The sequence below is a fragment of the Spodoptera frugiperda genome, chromosome 3, assembly GCF_023101765.2.
Source record: "Spodoptera frugiperda isolate SF20-4 chromosome 3, AGI-APGP_CSIRO_Sfru_2.0, whole genome shotgun sequence".
Lineage (NCBI taxonomy): Eukaryota > Metazoa > Arthropoda > Insecta > Lepidoptera > Noctuidae > Spodoptera > Spodoptera frugiperda.
Window position 1 is genome coordinate 2192043 of NC_064214.1, and position 20848 is coordinate 2212890.

Here is a 20848-nt window from a genome sequence, read left to right on the forward strand (position 1 = left end):
TAAAATGGACTCAGGGGCTTGCATTTAATTAATACAACTACTAGAACTACGTGAGAGCACATCGACTGAAATGGAATCATTCCTTTTGACCGCCGAACTGACTCTTCTACTCGAAAAATTACCCAAATTACCACGTCCACATCAGCGTTTTACCGACCCAAAGCTAAGTGGAATTGCACTTCATGAATTCGGTAACTCTTTTCGAACGGTCCAACTTTCCTATTCGACTGTACACGCTTTAACATATAGACGACTCTTTTAACTCAATGTAAATGTACTTTCGTAGTTCCACGACGTACAGACGGAACAGATGATACTTTGCCACGGAAATGTTTTCTGTAATTAGCCCGATCTACTTCAGTTACTAATAGTACGAGGCGGGGCATTGGCAAAGGAAAAAGTTAAGGTCAAATAGTCTTTAATTTAAAGACGGAACAAAAGGGACACCAATAATAGGAGAGACAAGAGCACGATTACAGAACGACGAAGCACCAACTTTGGATATTATAGAGCTGATAGATGAAGTGACATAGTGTGTCTGTATAATTTTGGTGCGCCAAAAGCAGTAAGATATAAACTCAATTGTTTAAGAGTTAATCGTGTATAAAAAATAAGCTCTTGATTTAAAAACACTCTAAATGATTTGTATAAATTATCTCACTATATAGCATCTACATAACTTGACTAAAATATTCAACAATATGACATTAAAAACAGTTTTTTTATGTCCAAATCTTTCAATATTATGGTATAACAACTCTAGATGTGTCCAAACTTTTTTCTTGGGTCGTTGTCGGTATGCAAATTGCGAATTCATTAAATGATTGTACGTCCGTCTGGAGTTTTTCCTTTTTTTTTCTTCTGGTGCTTGTTAAGAGTCTCTTGTCCACTAAGTTAAATAGAAGCGTTTAGATCTAATAATGATAGAGAGCTGATGTTTTGTTTACCTTTAGAAACTAGAATTTTTAATTTACATTAGTCTGCCTCGTTGTATTAATGACTTCAACAGATTATGAGATTTAGATTTTTTGATTCGACAATCTAGATAATAATTATGGAGTTGTTTTTAATGGATAAACTTGGATGGCACTATTTATATACGTGGTTGCTCAATAGGTATATGGTAAAATATCCCCGTTGTAACATCGCCAAGGAAATGACTATGCAGAATATGTGTTAGACGCTTCTAAGTATTACTCTGAACAAAGGCATTATACATTGATATTTTGAAAGATTTATTCTACTACAAAGAGCAAACATATACATTACTCAAGCTAGCTGTTCGAAACTAAAAAAACTCAGTACCTACATAAACTTGTGTAAAACATCAAAACATTTTTAATATCGAGCTAAAAATCTTCCAAAAACAAGAGACAGTCTGGAAAAATATAATTTAACAAGAAAAAGCCAGCATCACATACAAGAATACTAAACAGCTGACTAGAAAGAAAACATTAGAAGAATAACTGAAAAACAATCATTTTCAATATTGGAAAATTCTTCTGTCTAAAATGTTGGAAGCGTTTCAAACCGTCACATCACTCCACGAAATTGCATTTCCCCTCAAATTTGTATTCAAGAACATTTACCGTCAATTGTTATTTGTTCATAAGATGCGGGCCGGTCTCCGTGGATCCCGTCCAAATGGCTAAATTGTCGCTGGGAGATGTACTTTTTTCGCCAATCACTGTTTTTGACACTGGTCTGTGATGTGGGATATTATTTTTAGAGTTTAGAGGTACCTAATAATAATTTGACTGTAGCATTGAATCGTATGGTTATAAAGCCTTACGAGCACGGTATTGCAGGATTGATCTCAGGGTAAGGCAAAGTTGTTACCATGTTTTTCAGAAATCAGTCCTCACAACGTGACTAAATCTTAAGGATTATCCTCTTTTTTGAAAGGGGAAAATCATCCAATGACTTATCCCGCCTTGGGCGAAGCGAGAGGTAGTGTCAGACTCTTACTGACTAAAAACCATCCCATTCCTACTCCTGCTTTGCGAGCCGGAGCCTCGGTAACCCGCTAGGCAGTCCGCAGCTCCGGATCGGTATCAATCCTGCTAAGCCCCATCTGTGGTGGTCTGACGGCTCTTTGAGTCTGACTCTAGTCGGGCGGCGAGCTACCCTTACTCGCCGTCCGCAGACCCGCAAGGATTATCCTTTAAGATATATTTGAGTCATTTCCATGTTTAATTAATGATAGCGGTAGTGGTGTTTTACATGAAAGTGGATAATAAATAGGTACTTAATAGCAACGACCTTACTTATCTGAGCGTGTGCTAAATCAACTACGTAATAAAACATAAGTTATACTTATTTAATGATAGCTTTTTAACTTCCAGGTGCTCCAACAAAGCATGATACCAACGGAAGAATCCCACATCAACAATAATTGGCTCAAACAGTAAGAGGATATTCATAGCACATGACTAAAGGCAGGAAATAAAATTTAATAATAGAAATTCCCGAGAGGAGCTCCGTGCCTTCTGAGCACGTGTTCACTGCACGTCAGGTCTTAAGTAGCTCGTGTTTGTATGTCTATACTGTATGTAGGTATTATTTTGAAATTTTTCTATTTACTTTACTGCTTAAGACACGTCAATAATCTTTATGAAGTCACGTCAACTTTAGGCTAATTATTACCTGCACACTCATCTGCATTATACCATGCATATTCTTGGGAAAACGTTTTCTTTATTTTAATTGGATAAGTACGCATCCTGAGCAGAATCGTGGAGAGGTACAGTGTTATAGTACTCTGTAACATCATTTCAAGAATTTGTTCACCAAAGCACTGAAGCTAGATACGTTAAATATTTTTTTGAGGCGAGAGAGAATATCAGCCTCTTACTGACTATAAACCACCCCGTTCCTACTCCTGCTTTGAGCCTCGGTAACCCCATAGGTTTGTCCACAGCTCCAGAACGTAGAACATACCAAAGGAAGGAAGACAAAACAACTAGTACTTTATATCAACTGGTGCCATTAAAATTACACTCTATTATATTTAAACTTGGCTTAAAAACGTCGTTCCTAATACGAACAACAGCAGCCTCCAAATTACAGCTCACCTTGTTTATTTCACCCAGTAACCGAAAACAGGGCGCACCACAATAGGCTCATGAAAAGTTTTGTTTGCCTAAAACTCATTAAGACCACCTACGCGATTCAAAGGTCTAATGTACCCCGTGGTTAAATACAGGGCTCTGAATACTCTGATTGTATGAACATTGAGAGGTTGAAATCTGAAAACTCTATTACATGGGGACTTTTATAAGTCCCTAGAAAGTAATGTATTCAATGAAACGGCTGTTTTCGCTAAAATGCTGTCGTTTCTGTCTCTTCGTCCCCCTCGGTCTATATTTCCTTCCAAATTCACAATGGAGGCAATTTTATTATTTGAATATATTTTTTTATGAATTATTATTTGTATTGGTTGTCGTTTTATTAGTCGAGTCGCCTTCCTGTTGGTCGTTAACTTGGTAATTTATTTATGAGGCGACGTTTTCAAAGTAGAATATTGTATTATGAAATGTTAATAAGTAAGTTGTCTGTTTCAACAACACCAAAGTGTTTGCTGAGTTTTAGGTCTAAAATTCTAGACTGAACTACGACGGGAATAATTCTCGCTTGGTTAATTTCTCAAATCTAGAATTTTCTTGTTATTTGACAATGAGCTGGAATTGGAAAGTTTAATTTGTAACCTACATACAAATTAAGTACTTTATTTATAACTACGTGATAAATTAAGTACCGAGGCTATTCTATAAGAGTCAATTAGAACTTTAGAATTTAGCTTGATCGCATTCTCTCTCGTGGAGAGAGTGGAGATTATTCTCACATGGCAGACCGCGATCGAGTTTACTTCGATCTTTGAATTGAAAGTTACAGAATAGCCTAGCTACTAGCTATTTTTTAGACCTGCGTATTAGGATGCTTTTCCACCAGAGACGTGTTATGCTACGTTGCTGTGAATGCATTTGTCTTCTACCATCATTGGTACATATGTATAGCGTAGCATTTTTTTAAGTGGAAAGATACGTCCTGTGGATGTGTTCTACGGATGGTTTCCCTACTATCGATACCTCGTATACTTGAGCAGCTCGCACAGCTACATAGCATAATATCAGTAGAAACGGTCACACAGTTTCATAACTCAGCTATTACAACTTCGTAGCGTAGCTAATCTTGCATCTTTACTCTGCCTAATATTAAATAGAATAATTACATCATACTATTACTGACAACACTTATCCCCAAAGAATGCTTTGGGATAAGTGTAGTGTCAGTAATTATAGTAGTAGTCAGAAAGAATACTTTCTGAACATAGTAACAAAGAACTAATCAACTCGGCAACATAGTCAATTTCGATACAATCCCAGTTTAATTAAATAACGAAAACGGTATAATTATTTTCTCCAGAGAAACGTGATATATAATTCTAGAGGTTTAGACTAATAGATCTAATTTATTTTATTTGCCGCCACGGATTTTGAGTGCCATCTCAAGGTTAAGTCGAAGACCTGGCACATTTTGTTCACAGTTATAACGATACTGTTTTTTATTTATTTAATAGCTTTATCCACATAAATAGGTACATATGGTGGATATAATGTCCGCATTGTCTGCCTGTCTGACCCTTGGGTGATGCAGAGAAAATACTAGCCGATCAAGGAGCATGCCAAGTAGTAATCAGTTAGAAAATTGAAATAATAAGATACGTCTATACTAGGAACATTATCAAAATGAGATAATACAATAAAAATGATTAACAAAGATTTAATTTTACAAAAGTTCCTTTCACTTAATTCTCAGTAACCGTAATGTACCTTGTATATTTTTAAAACACCTGTTAGGGAATATTTTCAAGATATGGCCATTGATTTGCCTCTTATTACAATATGAAATAATGGTAGCAACAGCAGTAGGTGCAGTATTGAACATCTAAAAACCTTCGCAGAAAGTGATATCTGATATCTACCTCTTGGTATTACTACACTACTACGAGTACATTACATAAATGTCCACAACAAACATTTGCCTCCAAAACATAACCTCGATTAACATCTTCACTGACCAACTAACAACGAAATCAAGTTCCAAAATGTGTCAACTAAATCGCCGTTATTTGGGAGGCGCTGTCTAACCAAGTAATCATAGGACTAGACCAGAGCCGTATTATGCCTAAGGCAAAACTAGGCAACTGCTTTGGGCGCCAGGTTACAGAGGGATGCGGCGAGAGGCACTTGCCCTGCTGCACATAGAATGCTGATGGCATTTGGCGCCACCAGCACTCAAACTCAGCAACAAATTTAGCCGGTAAACAAGCAGGCGGATCTCCTAATGATAAGCAATCGCCACCATTGACGCTCAAAACACCAGAGACGTTACAACTGCGTTGCCGGCCTTTTGGGTGTAGGTAATTGGAAGGGGAAGGGGGTAATTGGGCCTTCGGTTTTTGGTTTCACGTATGTTTTTTATACCTGTAACTGCTGCAGTACTGTCATCCGTGCCGAAGCATGACTCTTCCACACTTAAATTTAGAGGCGCCTATAAATTGCTTAGCTAGGGCGCTCTCTCCATACAATCCGTCTCTGGAGTAGACTAAGACGATATTGTTACAATGCCAATATGGTCGATATTACTATCGAAGATGTTATCATAAGCAATAGACTCGTTATGAGTTCAGAAACAAATCATGGGTCTACGTGACCCCGATAAAGGAGATAGTTATGGTAATTGATGTCTGTGCCATAAAGTATGAATACGTTAGATTGTTCGCTGGATCGTCAATAAATGGTGTTCGGATGTATTGGTAGATTAATGGGTTATAGGTCCCTTTTTGTTATGTTATACATATAAAGCTGTAGCTTTTGTTGATAATGAGGTTATCGTAAACAGGTCAAGATTAATGGGGTTATGTTAAGTACGTTATCTGCTTTAGGTGATCGTAATTCCTTGTGAGAGAATTGTTATGAGCATAGTTTGTCTATCCAAATAAGACAGAGACAGTTTTTTTTTAAAGCCAAGGAATTATTTTTATGAGTGAGCGAGGTATCTATGTACAAACACTTTTAGAATAAAAAATACTAAACCTTTATATATCTAAAGCTTAACGTAAACACACGCGTAATATTTCCAAACAAGGTAATTTTTTAAACAGAATTACCAATGTAATCGGCAGAAGTTTCACATAAATATAACTTAAAACCAACAAATGTTCTCATATACATGCAAATAAACAAAAATACCGAAACTGTTTGGTGTGGAAATGAAATAAAACGGCCATAAAGTTGGTAATAATACTCATATTTCATTGTAACAGCTCCCTTAGGGGGCAGATTGAGGCGGTCGGGTGGACAAATCCCCAAAACTCGAGACAGCCTCCTAGTCACCGAACCTTCGCGTTGAAATAGGTACTCAAATGTTATTGAAGATGGCAAAATGTTTCCTTTGCTATTATCTAAACAGACCTCAAAACCCTTTGTTTTGTCTATGAACTTTGACAAGCCGTACAAATATTATAATTGAGAAAGTTTTGATGTTTTAATGTATCGGTTATTGTATTATGTGGGTTGTTCTCATGACACCTATCTACTACTGAGACACATACAGCCTGTTTTTTTTTCTATCACCTGCCAATTTTCTAATTTTCAAACATTCCACGTTTAAATTTAAAAAAAAAAACCTTTTGAAAACAAAAAATAACCCACTTAAGAAAATCGGTTAAAAAGAACACTAAAATGGTCAAAATAACTTTTATTTCGGAGCTCGGTGTTAAATAAGAAACAAACAATAATGAGAAACACTGACTTTCGAAATCAAAGTCAATTTTAATGTTTTTTTTTTTATAAAATATTTGACTGATACACTCAGAAAAAAAAACTGGCTGGTGATAAAAAATCAGGCTGTATAGTAGGTAGACAAACTTACTAGGTATATCTTCCACTCCTACTTTGTATTTAATCACTATGTGATGTTAAATAATGTAATAATAATTCATGTTTTCGCACCGTGCAGAATTAATTACGTAAAGACCGCGTGTTTTATCCCATTAATATAAACTATAGTTCATTAAAATTCCACGTCTGATTACGAACAGAAACACTGTTGATTTATAAACATAATATTATTATTTTCTCATAATAACTATGCTGATTAAAATAAATTGAAGGGAAAATGTTACTATACTACCTACCTGAATACCTAGGTAAGCACCCAGTACCCCGTCCTCGACCCTCGACGAGCTTAAGATCGACTTCTATACAAGACACATTTCAAACCTGAAGGCAAGCATTTGTCGCTTTAATTTTCACTTCATTTAAAAAATACAAAACGTGTTGCTTTGACTGCAAGTTTGGCGCGGTAGCTGGGTGACCGGCTGCCGCGCAACGTGTATCGGGCTCGATTCCTACACGGAACAACTCTTTGTGTGATCCACAAATTGTTGTTTTGGGTCTGGGTGTCATGTGTATGTGAACTTGCATGTTTTAACTTGCACCCTTGCCACAGGAGAAAATCCTAGTGTGGAGCGAAGTTAAAAAAAATATGGATAAAAAATATAAGTTATTTTACAACACTTTTCAACCTACATATACGGTTTGACTTTCAATTATTGATGTAGAGAGCTACTAGTACGTGAACACGTGTAATGTTTACATTATTGGTTTGTCGGGAACATACACTCGATCTATTGATAGTTCCGAACTAAACTACATAGTACATAACAAGTGCATAGGTGAACATATAACTAAAACTGTGTACGATAACAGAAACCAATTTAAATGAAAACGAATTCGACCTGCGACTGATGTATGGCGTACAATGAATTAGGTATTGTTACATAAATTCAGTGTATACAAAAATCGTGTACCTAGTAACTTTCTGTTTTATCAAACCTGTATAGCTAGTTTGCCTGCGGCTTCACCCACGTCCCCGTGTGATAAACAGTATCATATATGTTATTCCTGACCATAATCTACCCTAATCAGACGTGATTGAGTAACAAACATACACACAAACACATAAACTCACAAACTGCTTACATGCTTACTGCTCGCCGACAGCGAGCCGGGCCCGCCAGACGCAAGTAAAGATTGTCATATCGCGCGCTTGCAGCTCGCGGTCCGCGCATTGTAAGCACGTTGGCAGCTAGCGGTAGCCACAATTCGAAACCACGCCGGGCCGGAGCCGAGCCGGAGCAATGCTTGTTATGTGTGACGACACCCGCAGGAAGAGTAGGAGTGGTGACGAATATGTTCTACTCTGTTGTCACCACACGCACTGTACGACTCGATCTTTCTTTTACGTATATCACAAAATGCAGCGGTTATTCACCTCACCTCCAATAATAATTGTTTTGTAACAATGGAAAACACAGAGTTATCCGTTTGCAAAACATAATAATTGTTCATTTGTAATGCAAGTAGGAATTATTGGTAAGTTCACTGCAAACACCATATAGCCTAAAGCAATAACATAAATCGGATACCAAAATTAAACATGGACATAATTAATCGAATTGTAAACGTGTTCCCGTTTCATTGTTGGTACGGAATGTTATAAACATTTAATTATACTTAAAATCGTTGAGTATTTCGTCACAGAATTTTCATTACATGTCTAGATCTGAAAAGATCTCATTACGTTATTTAATATCTTCGAATCGAAATGGAAAAACGTTGTCATGACGATCCATGGGTATCTGCGTACCGGGACAAATTATATTTCGTCTAATTCGTTTCCCCAGATTGGCCGTACATTATTAGGTTGTCAAAATTTCATTCAAAAGTTGAGAATATTGGCTTAAGTAGCTCATGGAGATATTAAACTGTATGTACTCAATACTTAACTTTATTTACCGACCAAGGAATTGTATACTATACAGGTGCTATCTCGTTAGTTTAGTACCGAGTACTTCTTTTCCCAGATATGACAAAGTTTAATATTATTCATTTATATTTAGTACCTTCCTTCAGTAATACATACTCCGATACGGAATTGTGCACAGAACTCGGGAATACAACATGGGACATAAAAGAACTGCCCTGTTTGCGCCTTCAACGATTAAAACCAACATGAAACCACGATTGCGCTGTGTGAGTGAGGTTACCGGAGGCCCAATTTCCCCCTTCCCAATCTTCCCAATCTCTGATTCCCCAACAACTCTTAAATTCCTAACCCTAATAGGCCGGCAACGCACTTGTAACGCCTCTAGTATTTCGGGTGTCTATGGACGGCGGCATAGCTTTCCTTCAAGTCATCGATCTGCTCGTTAACCGACTTATACCATAAAAAAGTGTAACGTTCAAAACTTGGCCTCTATTTTTTCATTGAAAGTCAAAACTATTCTATCGACAGAACAGAATTCATATTCCAAACGTCATATTTGAATTCTCTTCATATCTGAGTATTAAGGCTTCTGGGTCCATTTCAGACCTATACGCTCTGCAAAAAACGATGGCAGCTGTGACCAAATGTAGAAAATATTTGATCTACGTGCGATCTAACTGAATACGTGAATTTGTTAACAATTGTTTGTACCCACTTAATATCAAGTGCTAAATCTCGTCACTAACATCCCTTTGATTCTATTTCTATTAGATAAAGAATATTATATTTTTTTCCATGTCAGTATGTTTGGTAGTAGGATGTGGAAGTAGTACGGTACCTATGTGTCTGGTACAATGTTCTTAATACTTATGACTAACCTAAGAAATTAAAATAGCTATTCGATCCTATATCCTACGAAAGCATGTCTACTCTTTTTTATCTGTTAAACAGGTAACTGAAACTAATATAATATACTAAGCACTTATTTTTAAATGGACCTATCACTCATTATCGTCATCAACAACCACGGCTGTAAGTAGCAGCTTCTGTCCAAGTGGTCACGCTGACCAAAACCCAGAAAAGGTTTGAGCATCAATCACTACGCTTGCACAATGCGGGTTGGCGACTTATTAAACTTATAATAAGAAACTATAAACCCAAGGTTTCCTCATCAATATTTTCCTTCGCCGTTTGTCAGGTGTCTAAGTAATCTTAGAAAGTACACATTACTGTGGAAAAGCCACATTGGTTTTTGCCGTTGGTAGGTTTGGAACCACTCTTATGCATGAGAAGCTAGCGTCTTAAACGGGGTGGGCCACCATACAAGACCTACCAGTAAAACCGTTTTATCCTTACCTTCTAAAACTCAACCATTTTACCATTCACCACAAGAAGTTTTGTAAAATAGAATTAACGTGCTGGAAGCGGTTAGCATTCGTCTACATCGAAAGATAATAGAATTCAATTGTTCTAAGTTTAATCCATAAACGAGAAACTTGAGACAATTCAATCTGATTGTGATGAGCGAAAGTGCGCTCACGATCTTTCATGGCTGGCTTTTCCAGTAAAGAAACTCCGTCTTTAAATCCTTGTCTATATTGTAAATGGAAAGGTAAGATTTTCTGTTGATTTTTTACCTGTTTACACCATATCTATTCAAGCAATTGTCTTGAAATGTATTTTCCATACATTGTATACAATTGGATGAACGGTGAAGGACTTTCGACTAGAGAAGAAAATAGTATATAGAGTGATGAAAAGATTCGCCGTAATTGAAACCGCAGGTAAAAGCTAGGTCAAAATAAATAGTCATAGGTACATTTAATTCTCAAAGGAATACGTCACTCAGCACAGGTGTAACATATATCAGTAGGATTGTAATATTCTTTTGTTCCACAGATTTACCTTATAAATCTTCGGGACGCGGTAGAAACTAGCGCTGTCCGAACAAAGTTATCTACGAGTGTTTTACGTAACATTTTCTTTGTATGTAGGTTGTAGGTGTCTAAAAGGGTAGCGGGTAACGATTCCATTTTTATTTTTATTGCAATGGCAGTTCCGAGATACGGAGATGTTGCATACAGTGTGGCGTGAGGAGAATATGTTCGATATTTATTTATTTCTTTGACAGAATGGTGAAGCATCGGAAATTCTTGTCTGATTGTCAGTTTCACCTGAGGTAACAGCGTTATTGTACACCATGCTTTTTTAGAAGGGACACTTCTTTTTACCTTAGATTAAGAGCAAAACTGAACTGGGCTTAGGGCGGTTTTATATAATGTACATGTAGAAAGGATGGGTGAAACGAAAGAAGTATACATACATAGCGGATATGAATGGAACCGTCTATAGAGGACATATATCGACCAGATTGGCAATATATTAAAAAAGTGCCAAATTAAGAGTACCTACCCTTAACCGACGAGTATTCATAAAAATGGGGGAAGCTAGGGTAAGGTTTGATGGGAATCGCTGTTAGTGAGATCAGCATTGCCTATAAAATGCCAAGATGCCTTCTGCTGTACTCGTGGCGGAGTACCGTAACAAGCAGAGCCCTAGCCAGTCCGCGTCATCCACGTCCTCGCCGTCCTCCCTGGGACCTGCTGCAACCGCGCCGCCGCGCGACCGCCACCTCGAGTTGCAGCTGAGCTAACGGATGCAGGGCGCAAGGCGAGTATTCTGCGCCTTAAAACAGAATCGACTCACTAGGGAGGAAACCCGACACAAAACTGAGCATATCCGCAGGCTCTGAAGCGGCAGCCCCGCTAGCGGATTAAGGCACAGTGGGCTAATCACCTGCTTGCCCGACAATCATCGATTAAAGAAACTGACACAGAGATAAACCGGACCGATCACTTACCAACGACTTTTGGCATGAAAAAACGGACACGAATTGCTTTTTGGAATGTGCGAACGCTTGTCGATGACAGCAGACTAGCCCAGGCAGAAGCAGTGATGCTTAGATACAATCTGCAGATACTCGGACTGAGTGAAGTTAGAAGAAATGGTTTCGGGGTCCTGAGAACATCCGGGGTTTGACCTTGCTGTATTCAGGTAAAGAGAGTGAGGAAGAGGTGCGTGAACATGGAGTAGGGTTCCTACTTTCAAATGCAGCTAGGAAAAGCCTTTTGGATTGGAAACCGATCTCGGACCGGATCATATACGCTCGATTTAACTCAAACGTCCGCAAAATTTCAATTATCCAGTGCTATGCCCCAACTAATGCAGCAACAGAGGATACCAAAGATGACTTCTACAATGCTCTGAATGCTACCATCAAGAAAATAAAGAAGCAGGACATTGTCGTCGTCATGGGGGACCTAAACGCTAAGGTTGGCAGCGACAACACTAACCGCACGAGGCATATGGGTACACACGGACTTGGGGTGTGTAATGAGAATGGTGAGCGATTTGTTGAGTTTTGCCAGAACCATGATCTGACCATCGGAGGGACATTATTTATTCATGGCGACCACCACAAATACACGTGGAATTCACCCGATGGCACCACGAAGAACCAAATCGACCACCTAGCCATCAGCTCCAAATGGCGCTCCTCATTGCTAGATGTCCGCAACCGTAGGGGAGCCGATATTGACAGCGATCACCACCTGGTTGTTGCTGAAGTTCGGCTTAAGGTCGCGGTGGCCCGCGCAGCTGGAGGACCTGGCAGGGTTGGGAAGAGGTTTGAAGTGGGCAAATTAAACGATCCAGAAACGCGCAAATCATTCCAACTTGAATTGCGCAATCGTTTTGCCACACTCGACACGGCTACTAACTCATTGGACGAGGAGTGGAATCGGATCAAAGTGGCTTATACAGAGACTAGCTCCATCGTTTTGGGGCGTAAGAGCACTCACTCAAAGGAGGACTGGATGTCGCAACGTACATGGGACCTGATAGAAGACAGACGGAGACTTCACCTGAGACGCCTCGAAGCCCATGATGACGCTGTTCGAGCCGAACTTAACGTGCAATACCGTCAAAAGCGCAAAGAAATCTATCGCAGTACCCGCAAGGATAGAAGGCAGCGGGCTGACGGTATTGCAGATCGTGCTCAACACGCTGCAAACACAGGCAACTTAAAGGAGCTATATAAAGCTACAAAATCCTTGGCGGGTGGCAGTAAGTCCAGGAGAAAAAAGCCGCTGAAAGCTAAAGATGGGCAACTCATTGTGACACCAGAGGGGCAGCTGGCACGCTGGCATCAACACTTTGTAGAGGTCTTCCGGTTACCTACGACATCGACACCTGGCGAACTTCAGTTTAATTCCCCACCACCACAGCTGCTCGATATTAATGTGGACCCACCTTCAGCCTTGGAAGTAGCTAAAGCAATCCATTCTCTGAAGGCAGGCAAAGCACCAGGACTCGACCTCATCACTGCGGAGATGCTACAAGCAGACTTATCTTCCGCTGTCGATGTTCTGACGCCTCTAATCGAGAAAATTTGGACTTCGGAGGAGCTACCGGATGACTGGAACAAAGGCCTTGTTATCACTGTACCTAAGAAAGGAGACCTTAGTATGTGTGACAACTAGAGAGGCATCACATTGCTCTCGATTCCTGCTAAGGTTTTCTGCAAGATCATCCTGGACAGACTGGCAACGGCCGTGGACCCTCTCCTCCGCAGGGAACAGGCTGGTTTCCGATCGAGCCGCTCGTGTACGGACCAGATCAACACTCTTCGTATCATACTGGAACAGGCATCAGAATGGCAGAGAGAGATTTACCTCACATTTGTTGACTTCGAAAAAGCCTTTGATACGTTGAAGTGGCCAAGCATCTGGTCTCGTCTACTAGAAATTGGAGTGCCACCGAAGATTGTCCGCCTGTTGGAGAGTATCTACAAAAAGTACTCCTGTAGAGTAACTCACAACGGTCTCATTTCCGAAGACATAGCGGTGCACGCAGGTGTCCGCCAAGGCTGCCTTCTGTCACCTCTGCTTTTTCTGGTCGTCCTGGACGGAATTATGCTTCGCATCACAGATAAACGGCGCCGCGGGATAGAATGGGGACTGTCCAACACATTAGAAGACCTGGACTATGCCGACGATCTTTGCCTGCTGAGTCACACCCATGCCGACATGCAAGCTAAGTTGGACGATTTGCGACAGGAGGCAGCAAAAACAGGGCTTAAAATTAATACCCGGAAGACCAAAGAAATAAGATCTGGCGTGAAGAATAATTCACCGTTGCTGATTGGCAATGAGGCAGTGGAGCGCGTCCACAAATTCACATACCTCGGGAGCGTCGTGTCGGAAACTGGAGGAAGTGAGGAGGACATCGCCTCACGGATCGCCAAAGCTCGAGCAACTTTCGCGCAGTTGAGACCGGTCTGACAGTCCCGAAAACTGACCCGAAGGATCAAGCTCAAGATCTTCGGGTCCAATGTCAAATCGGTGCTGCTATACGGGTGCGAGACGTGGAAGGTAACGAAGGACATCTCCCGCCAAATCCAGGTCTTCGTTAACCGATGTTTGCGTCGCATTCTCGGTATTTACTGGCCCGAGACCATCTCCAACCTTGACCTGTTGGAGAAATGCCACGAAAGTCCTATCGATCGCCAAATAAAACGCCGCAAGTGGGGATGGATTGGCCATACTCTCCGAAGAGGCCCCGACCACATTCCTAAACAAGCATTAGAGTGGAATCCCCAGGGGAAAAGGAAGCGTGGCCGTCCTCGGCAAACCTGGCGACGTACTGTAGTGGCGGAAGCGGCGGGCATCGGCATGACGTGGAGCGAAGTTAAGCGGGAAGCTCAAGACCTATCGAAATGGAGGACCTCTGTCGACGCCCTCTGCCCCATCTAGGGGTCATAGGACCTTAAGTCAAGTAAGTCACCCTATTATTAATAGACTTATCCAATTACATGGGGCTCATAACATAACTAGTGAAAAATGTTCAACTCTAAACCTCTTCTACCCTGTCAACAAAAAAGGCGTGACATTTTATTAAAGGAATATAAATAAAAATTGTGTCTACATAATATGTACAACTAACATAAACATTCAAGCAGTAGATTTACACTATTACGTAGTGTTGGGAATTAGTTTTTAGTTTGGCAAAGCGTTTAGCCCCGCATATCGGCAGGCCACTTGAACAATTAATAGTTCGGAGTTCATAAACGCGATTAAATAGGTCAGGTACTATATACCTACGTATAATACAAATAGGTACTATAATTGGCTAGCATTGAATTCCCACGTGAATTTTATCCCATCTCTTATTTGCAAATAGATAAAGTTTTAATAATGTGAATGAAGGCTTTCCTCTCCTGTTTCCTGGAAGGCATAATTTAATAATGTAATGAATAATACAAAATCGTAGCTATACAATAATGTAGTACACTTGGTTTTTACCAGATTTTTTTAAACGAGCTTTCTTCTCCTTTTTAATTATTTTTAATGATATTTTTAAGGGGGGATTTTAATCATCCAAGGTCTTCTCCTGCCCTAGCGAAGCAAGAGGGAGTGTCAGACTCTTACTGTCTGAGCCGGAGCCCCGGTAAGCCTGCTAGGTAGTCTGCAGCTCCGGATTTTAATGATAATAGGAGCGTATTACACACTAATTTCATTGTTAGGTAGGTATATCTTTATATATATAATTCTTCTGTAAGTGTGTATGTCACTGAACTTCTCTTAAACGACTGGACCGATTTTGATGAATTTTTTTGTGTGTGTTCAAGGGGATCTGAGAATGGTTTAGATTCACAATTTTGTCCGCTGGACAATGATTTTTTGATTATTTTTTAATTTATCAGTAGTTGTTGATTTTGGAATGTTTTACATTGAATCCGACAGACGGCGCTACCATCGCAGTGTCAAATATGAATGACGTTAGATATTGTCATAACATTTGAATAACAATTTTCATCAAAAAGGTTCAGAATGTTTTAGCTTATTAAAAAAAGTTTAAAATTTCAAATTAAAGACGTGTAGACAGGACAACGTCTGTCGGGTCCGCTAGTTTCTAAATAAAGAATCTATGAAAATTATTACTATTAAAAAGTTGTTTAAACGCAAAACTGAAACCAACTGAAACAAAAACAATATTAGTTTAACATTCAAACTAAAACCAGGAAGAGCAAACACAATAGCTATTTAAGTAAAAGTACATAATATATTATGTATGTGTAAATAACAATGTCCCTTCCCTTTCCCTAATTACTGAGTAATGTTTTGTTCGCATTTTCCCAAATAAATAACCGGTCTATAGGTCTGTTCTTAGACAAAGTAAGTGTACCAAGTCCCCCGGAAAGTTCTCGAGTAAGGCCACTTCAAAATTCGGAAGTTTCAACTTCAAAACGGGTTCTCCATTACTATTTAAGCTCGGACTTTCCTCAACAATAAACGGTATACTGCCTTGGTAAAGATAGTGTATGATGGTCTTTCAACTAGCTATGTAACTTTTGTACTAATATAGTCTTTCCTGGTATTAACATAATAGTTAAATTTCTTTGAAAATAATTATGAAAACTTTAAATTTATCAGGCATGATCGACCCACTGCAGGGAACATGCCTGCAAATTACATTAAAGAGTGTTTAAAAACATAACCCTCCTTCTGGCGCAGTCAGGTAAAAATATATAATTGCAGCTTTAGTCCTCACTAAGTTCATCAGTTACAAAAAGAGAAATGCAAAGAGAAGAAGCTACGAAATACGCGTAGCATTTAGCTACGGCTACGAACATCCGCTACGCGCATCGTAGCAATGTACTTATACTCGTACCATTAATAGTAGGTATTAAATATACAAATCCATTTATTCATATTCCATTCCCTTTGATCATAAGTCTATAGACATTAAACATTTATGATAAACCTTAAGTATGCACTATAACTTGGCTACGACGCCTACGAAATTGATGTAGCCGTAATATAAACTTTTCTCGTAGTCGTAGAATCGTAGAACGTTTTATTTGCTAGTAGTGTTAGTGTTTGCTATTTATGTGGCTGCTACGTAGTTGAATGGTCGATATTATGTAACTGCTGCGATACATGTTGAAAGGACATATTTACATGTGTACATAATATGTCCTTACATAAATACTAACGTGTTGCGATGGTTTTGTTAACTCGATTTTAGTGTAAGTAGTTGTAGGTCATTTAAATAAAAAAAGTAATTGTAGTTAATTACTTACTGATATTTAAACAGTAACTTATCAATGGTGGCAATTGGTAGTCATTTTCTAACAAAAGGTTGCGACAAGATACCAAGATAGCAATAATTGCTTTAACAATAGAAAATAATAAGTAGGTAAATAAAAATGTTATTTGCCTTATTAATATTTATCCAATACCTTAAGGACAATCACAAAGAAACTAATAGAGATAGACATTTCACAATGAAAAATAATGAGATAAAAACACTGAATAAATAAAAAATAAATAATAGTGAACCGAAGGCAACGTTTTAACATTTCCTTTTCAAGAAGGTAAAGGCTCATTACTTGCTTGTAAGTTCAGAATAATTGCCCGTTAAGATACAAAAGTTCTTTTTCCGATACAAAATAAATCAGGCTTGGCTTTGTAATTCTGTTAGGTATTCATCGATATTATAATAATCTCACAATAAAAAAGTATGCGTATAAAACTTCTATTTCTCAGGTGACTGGTTAAATACTTCTTTGTAGGCATAGTAGTAGTAATAGTCATGTCTGTTAGAGCGGAAATAATAGACATTATTGTAATAAGAATGGATGAAGATGGAGTTGTGCGACAAAGTGAGTTATCGTCATCGTCCTTGTTCAAATAATTGTTCTCTCTACCTTTTGTTTTTTTTTTATAAGCCGGTATACGAACAGACAGATCACCTGATGGTAAGCTGTATGGACAACCGAAACACCAGAAGCGTAACAAGTGCGTGTGCGTTACCGTTCTTTTGGAACATAGGAATTTAAAGGTTGTTGGGGAATCGGGGATTGGGAAGGGGGTAATTGGGGCTTCGATAAACTCACTCACATGATGAAACACAACGCAAGCGTTGTTTCACGTTGGTTTTCTATGAGGCTCTCGTACCACTCCGGTCGAGCCGCCCCATTCGTGCCGAAGCATGGCTCTCCCTGGATTTTGTCAGATTTTCAAAATTTCTCAGTAGTAGCACGGAGTCTGGAATTGTGCCCAGTATATGGCAATAGGCTCACCCCCTATTACATGGAACTAATAACACAAACAGTGTAAAGTGGGTGTACATTGGCATTACGTGCCAAAATGTGCACCTCTGCCTACCCCTTCAGGGATAAAAAGCGTGACGCTACGATACGACATTACGATTAAATTAGACACTTCAAACAAAACCAGTTTATTAACACATTTTTGATTCAAGTAAGCACATAAGTCTTTTATTAAAAGGAAGGTACGAAAATCATTGTATACATAATAAAGTTCGCTCCACACGGGCCGCTTTCGACATCGGTAATTGCGTTCTAAGCATTCAGCCTTTGAGCCTTTGCTTTGTTCAAACGGCAATGGTTTCCCTCTTTATTATTATTTCCGTCGAAAACATTCCGAGACCCAACGCCTGGCACAATACCTACGTATTTTTCGAGTAGGTACTTTCATTTGTATTTTAATATTCTCATCACATTGTTATTTATGAGCTACTTGATTTATTTTTATTTGATAAGTTATGATTTTTATTTTGTTAAGTTTTGAAATAGGTAACTAACTACCTACATTATAATTTTATTAAACACGGACACTTAACTCGACCCGCCGTTGATCGAGCGATTGCAAGAGCGGCTACTGTACAGGGGTATTCCGTATTCGATTTCAACGGCCAAGTATAGCATTAGTATAATAGTATCGATACTTGTAATAGACTGTCTAAAATCGTGCCTAATATAATACGGCAATGAAGCTTATTCCGTATGTAATGGGACTTGTAAAAAAATTGTGGACTTTACATTTAATACTTATACAAATCTGCATATTCCCAAATTTATCAACGTGAGTTTACTTGTTAATTAATTGAAAAGATATTATAGATTTAGAAAATAGACAAATAATAAAATTAGTTCGACAGTGCTGCCATCTTGCAGTAGACGCGAGTAACAACAACTATTGTAGCTCACAAAATATTACACCTGAACCCCAGTAGGAGATCTATAGTACTTGTAGCTAAAACGAAAATAGGTGTTTATTTTCTATAACACTAGTTCCCATAAATAATTCCCAGGTGGTGAGAAATTACTTTTGTGTAGAGTGTAGATACAAATATTTAAAAAAAAATCCTCAATAACTATTTGTATGGCTTCATCTTTAAATTAGTACAAAAATAGTGATATTCAACATTATCAGTAAAATACTGAATACAAGTCTAGATAACTCCTAATCTAAATTCATATTAATTAAATGTAGCTAGAAGAGACAAGAAACAAGGGAAAGGGTTATTACCAACATAGAAAATATAAAAATACAACTTCTTAATTTAAATGTTATTTAATACACAATAAACTACACTAAACAGAATTTAACAATATTATAAAAATTATTTAGACTTTGCTTGTACACTTGATAGCTTTGTTGGGTCAAACTTGTATGTCTTCTGTAGAGGCCCTTTGCCGGCTTTTGTGAATATCATTTCATCTATCCTTTGTCTTTCAGCCAACTCTTTGGAGATCTTCATATTAGTCCAGGAATCCTTAGCTCCATCAATAAAACCTTTTTTCTTCATTGGCAGGGCTTCTGGTGTGTGTTTAATTAGTTTAGGTATCTTAAAGTAGTCCCTTACAGCTGGTACCTTAAGTAAACCAACTTGAAGAAGAGAAATGAAGTTAGTGGAACACCAGTAAACTAAAATTGCCCCAGGGAAGTTAATTGTGAATGGAATCATGACAATAGGTATAGCTCTGAGGAAGTATCTCATCATTACCATGTTCTGTGCCTCAAGACGACCTCCATCCACACCCAATTCTATGGTAGCCCACATTGTGGCACTAGTTATAAGTGGCAGAATGAAAAATTGGTCAGGCACAGTCAAATCTGTGAACCAGGCAAGACCACCGTAAGTCATACTCTCCACAGGGCAGTTAGCCATCCTTCTCAGTCCTATAAAGAATGAAAGAAACAATGGAGCCTGAGCTAAAGGCACCAACATGTTCTTCAGAGGATTTAAACCTTTCTCTTTCATGAATCCAACCATTTCTTGAGCATACCGAGTTGCTTCAAGCTGATTTCCAGTCTGTCTTGCTTCTGTCATTTTCATTTGGAGAAGCTGGATTTCTGGTAAATTGTTATTCATCACAGCTGTGTTTCTTTGCGATATTATGACCAACGGGAACATGATTAAACGTACGCAAACGGTACCGATGAGAATTGCTCCCCACCAAGGTACATCTAGGGAAATATGTAGATACTCCAAACAATGTTGTACTAACCCAATGGGCGACCAACCTCCGAGACCAAGGCTGGCTAAGGTGGGCTCTCCATTTGCTGCCACAGTTTGTACTGTTTCAGTCAAGTCGACAAGGGTCGAAGGATCAGGAACTGGAGGTGGTTCTGGTATATTTTCCACAATGGTTGCTGTTTTGCCTGCATCGCTGACAACAGTCGAATTAAACCTTACTGATGCTGCTGAGGAATATACGTAATAAACCTTAGCTTTTCTAACCTCAAAACATTTATCAGAAATGTAATTAATGACAGCACTTCGTGGGCGGCCGTGGCGGCTCAATAGTTTGAACATTTTGACTTAGTTGTACACTATCTGGTTAAAAATTCAATAATAAACTTAAAAAGTTATGTTATTTTTGTTACGGCACATTTCTGACAATCAATCACAGACAAAATCGTATATGTTTTAATTCTAGACTTGAATGTCTTTTGTCTATGATTTGCTTAGTAAAAACAGATTTTGAGGATAAATTATTTTTATTATGATGGCATTTTATGTAATGCATTGAAAGGTATGTTCAAATAGAATCATATCAAGTTGTTCGGTAATACAATTTAAATCAAAATCTTTTTTAATCCCATACCGATTATATTTGTAATCTGTGCAGTGGAATTGT

General features: G+C 38.6%; 1 protein-coding gene across 1 annotated transcript; it reads right to left on the bottom strand.

The window, feature by feature from the left end:
• Positions 1-19258: 19258 nt before the first annotated feature.
• On the bottom strand, positions 19259-20642 carry LOC118274165 (mitochondrial inner membrane protein OXA1L). The gene has a single exon (XM_035591585.2). It carries the CDS (start codon positions 20521-20523, stop codon positions 19327-19329), a length of 1197 nt encoding a protein of 398 aa, XP_035447478.1. The 5' UTR covers positions 20524-20642; the 3' UTR covers positions 19259-19326.
• Between the last annotated feature and the right edge of the window lie 206 nt (positions 20643-20848).

Bases quoted from the DNA above. Each gene is read 5' to 3' on its own strand.
- LOC118274165 (XM_035591585.2), bottom strand. From the start codon at position 20,523: ATGTTCAAACTATTGAGCCGCCACGGCCGCCCACGAAGTGCTGTCATT.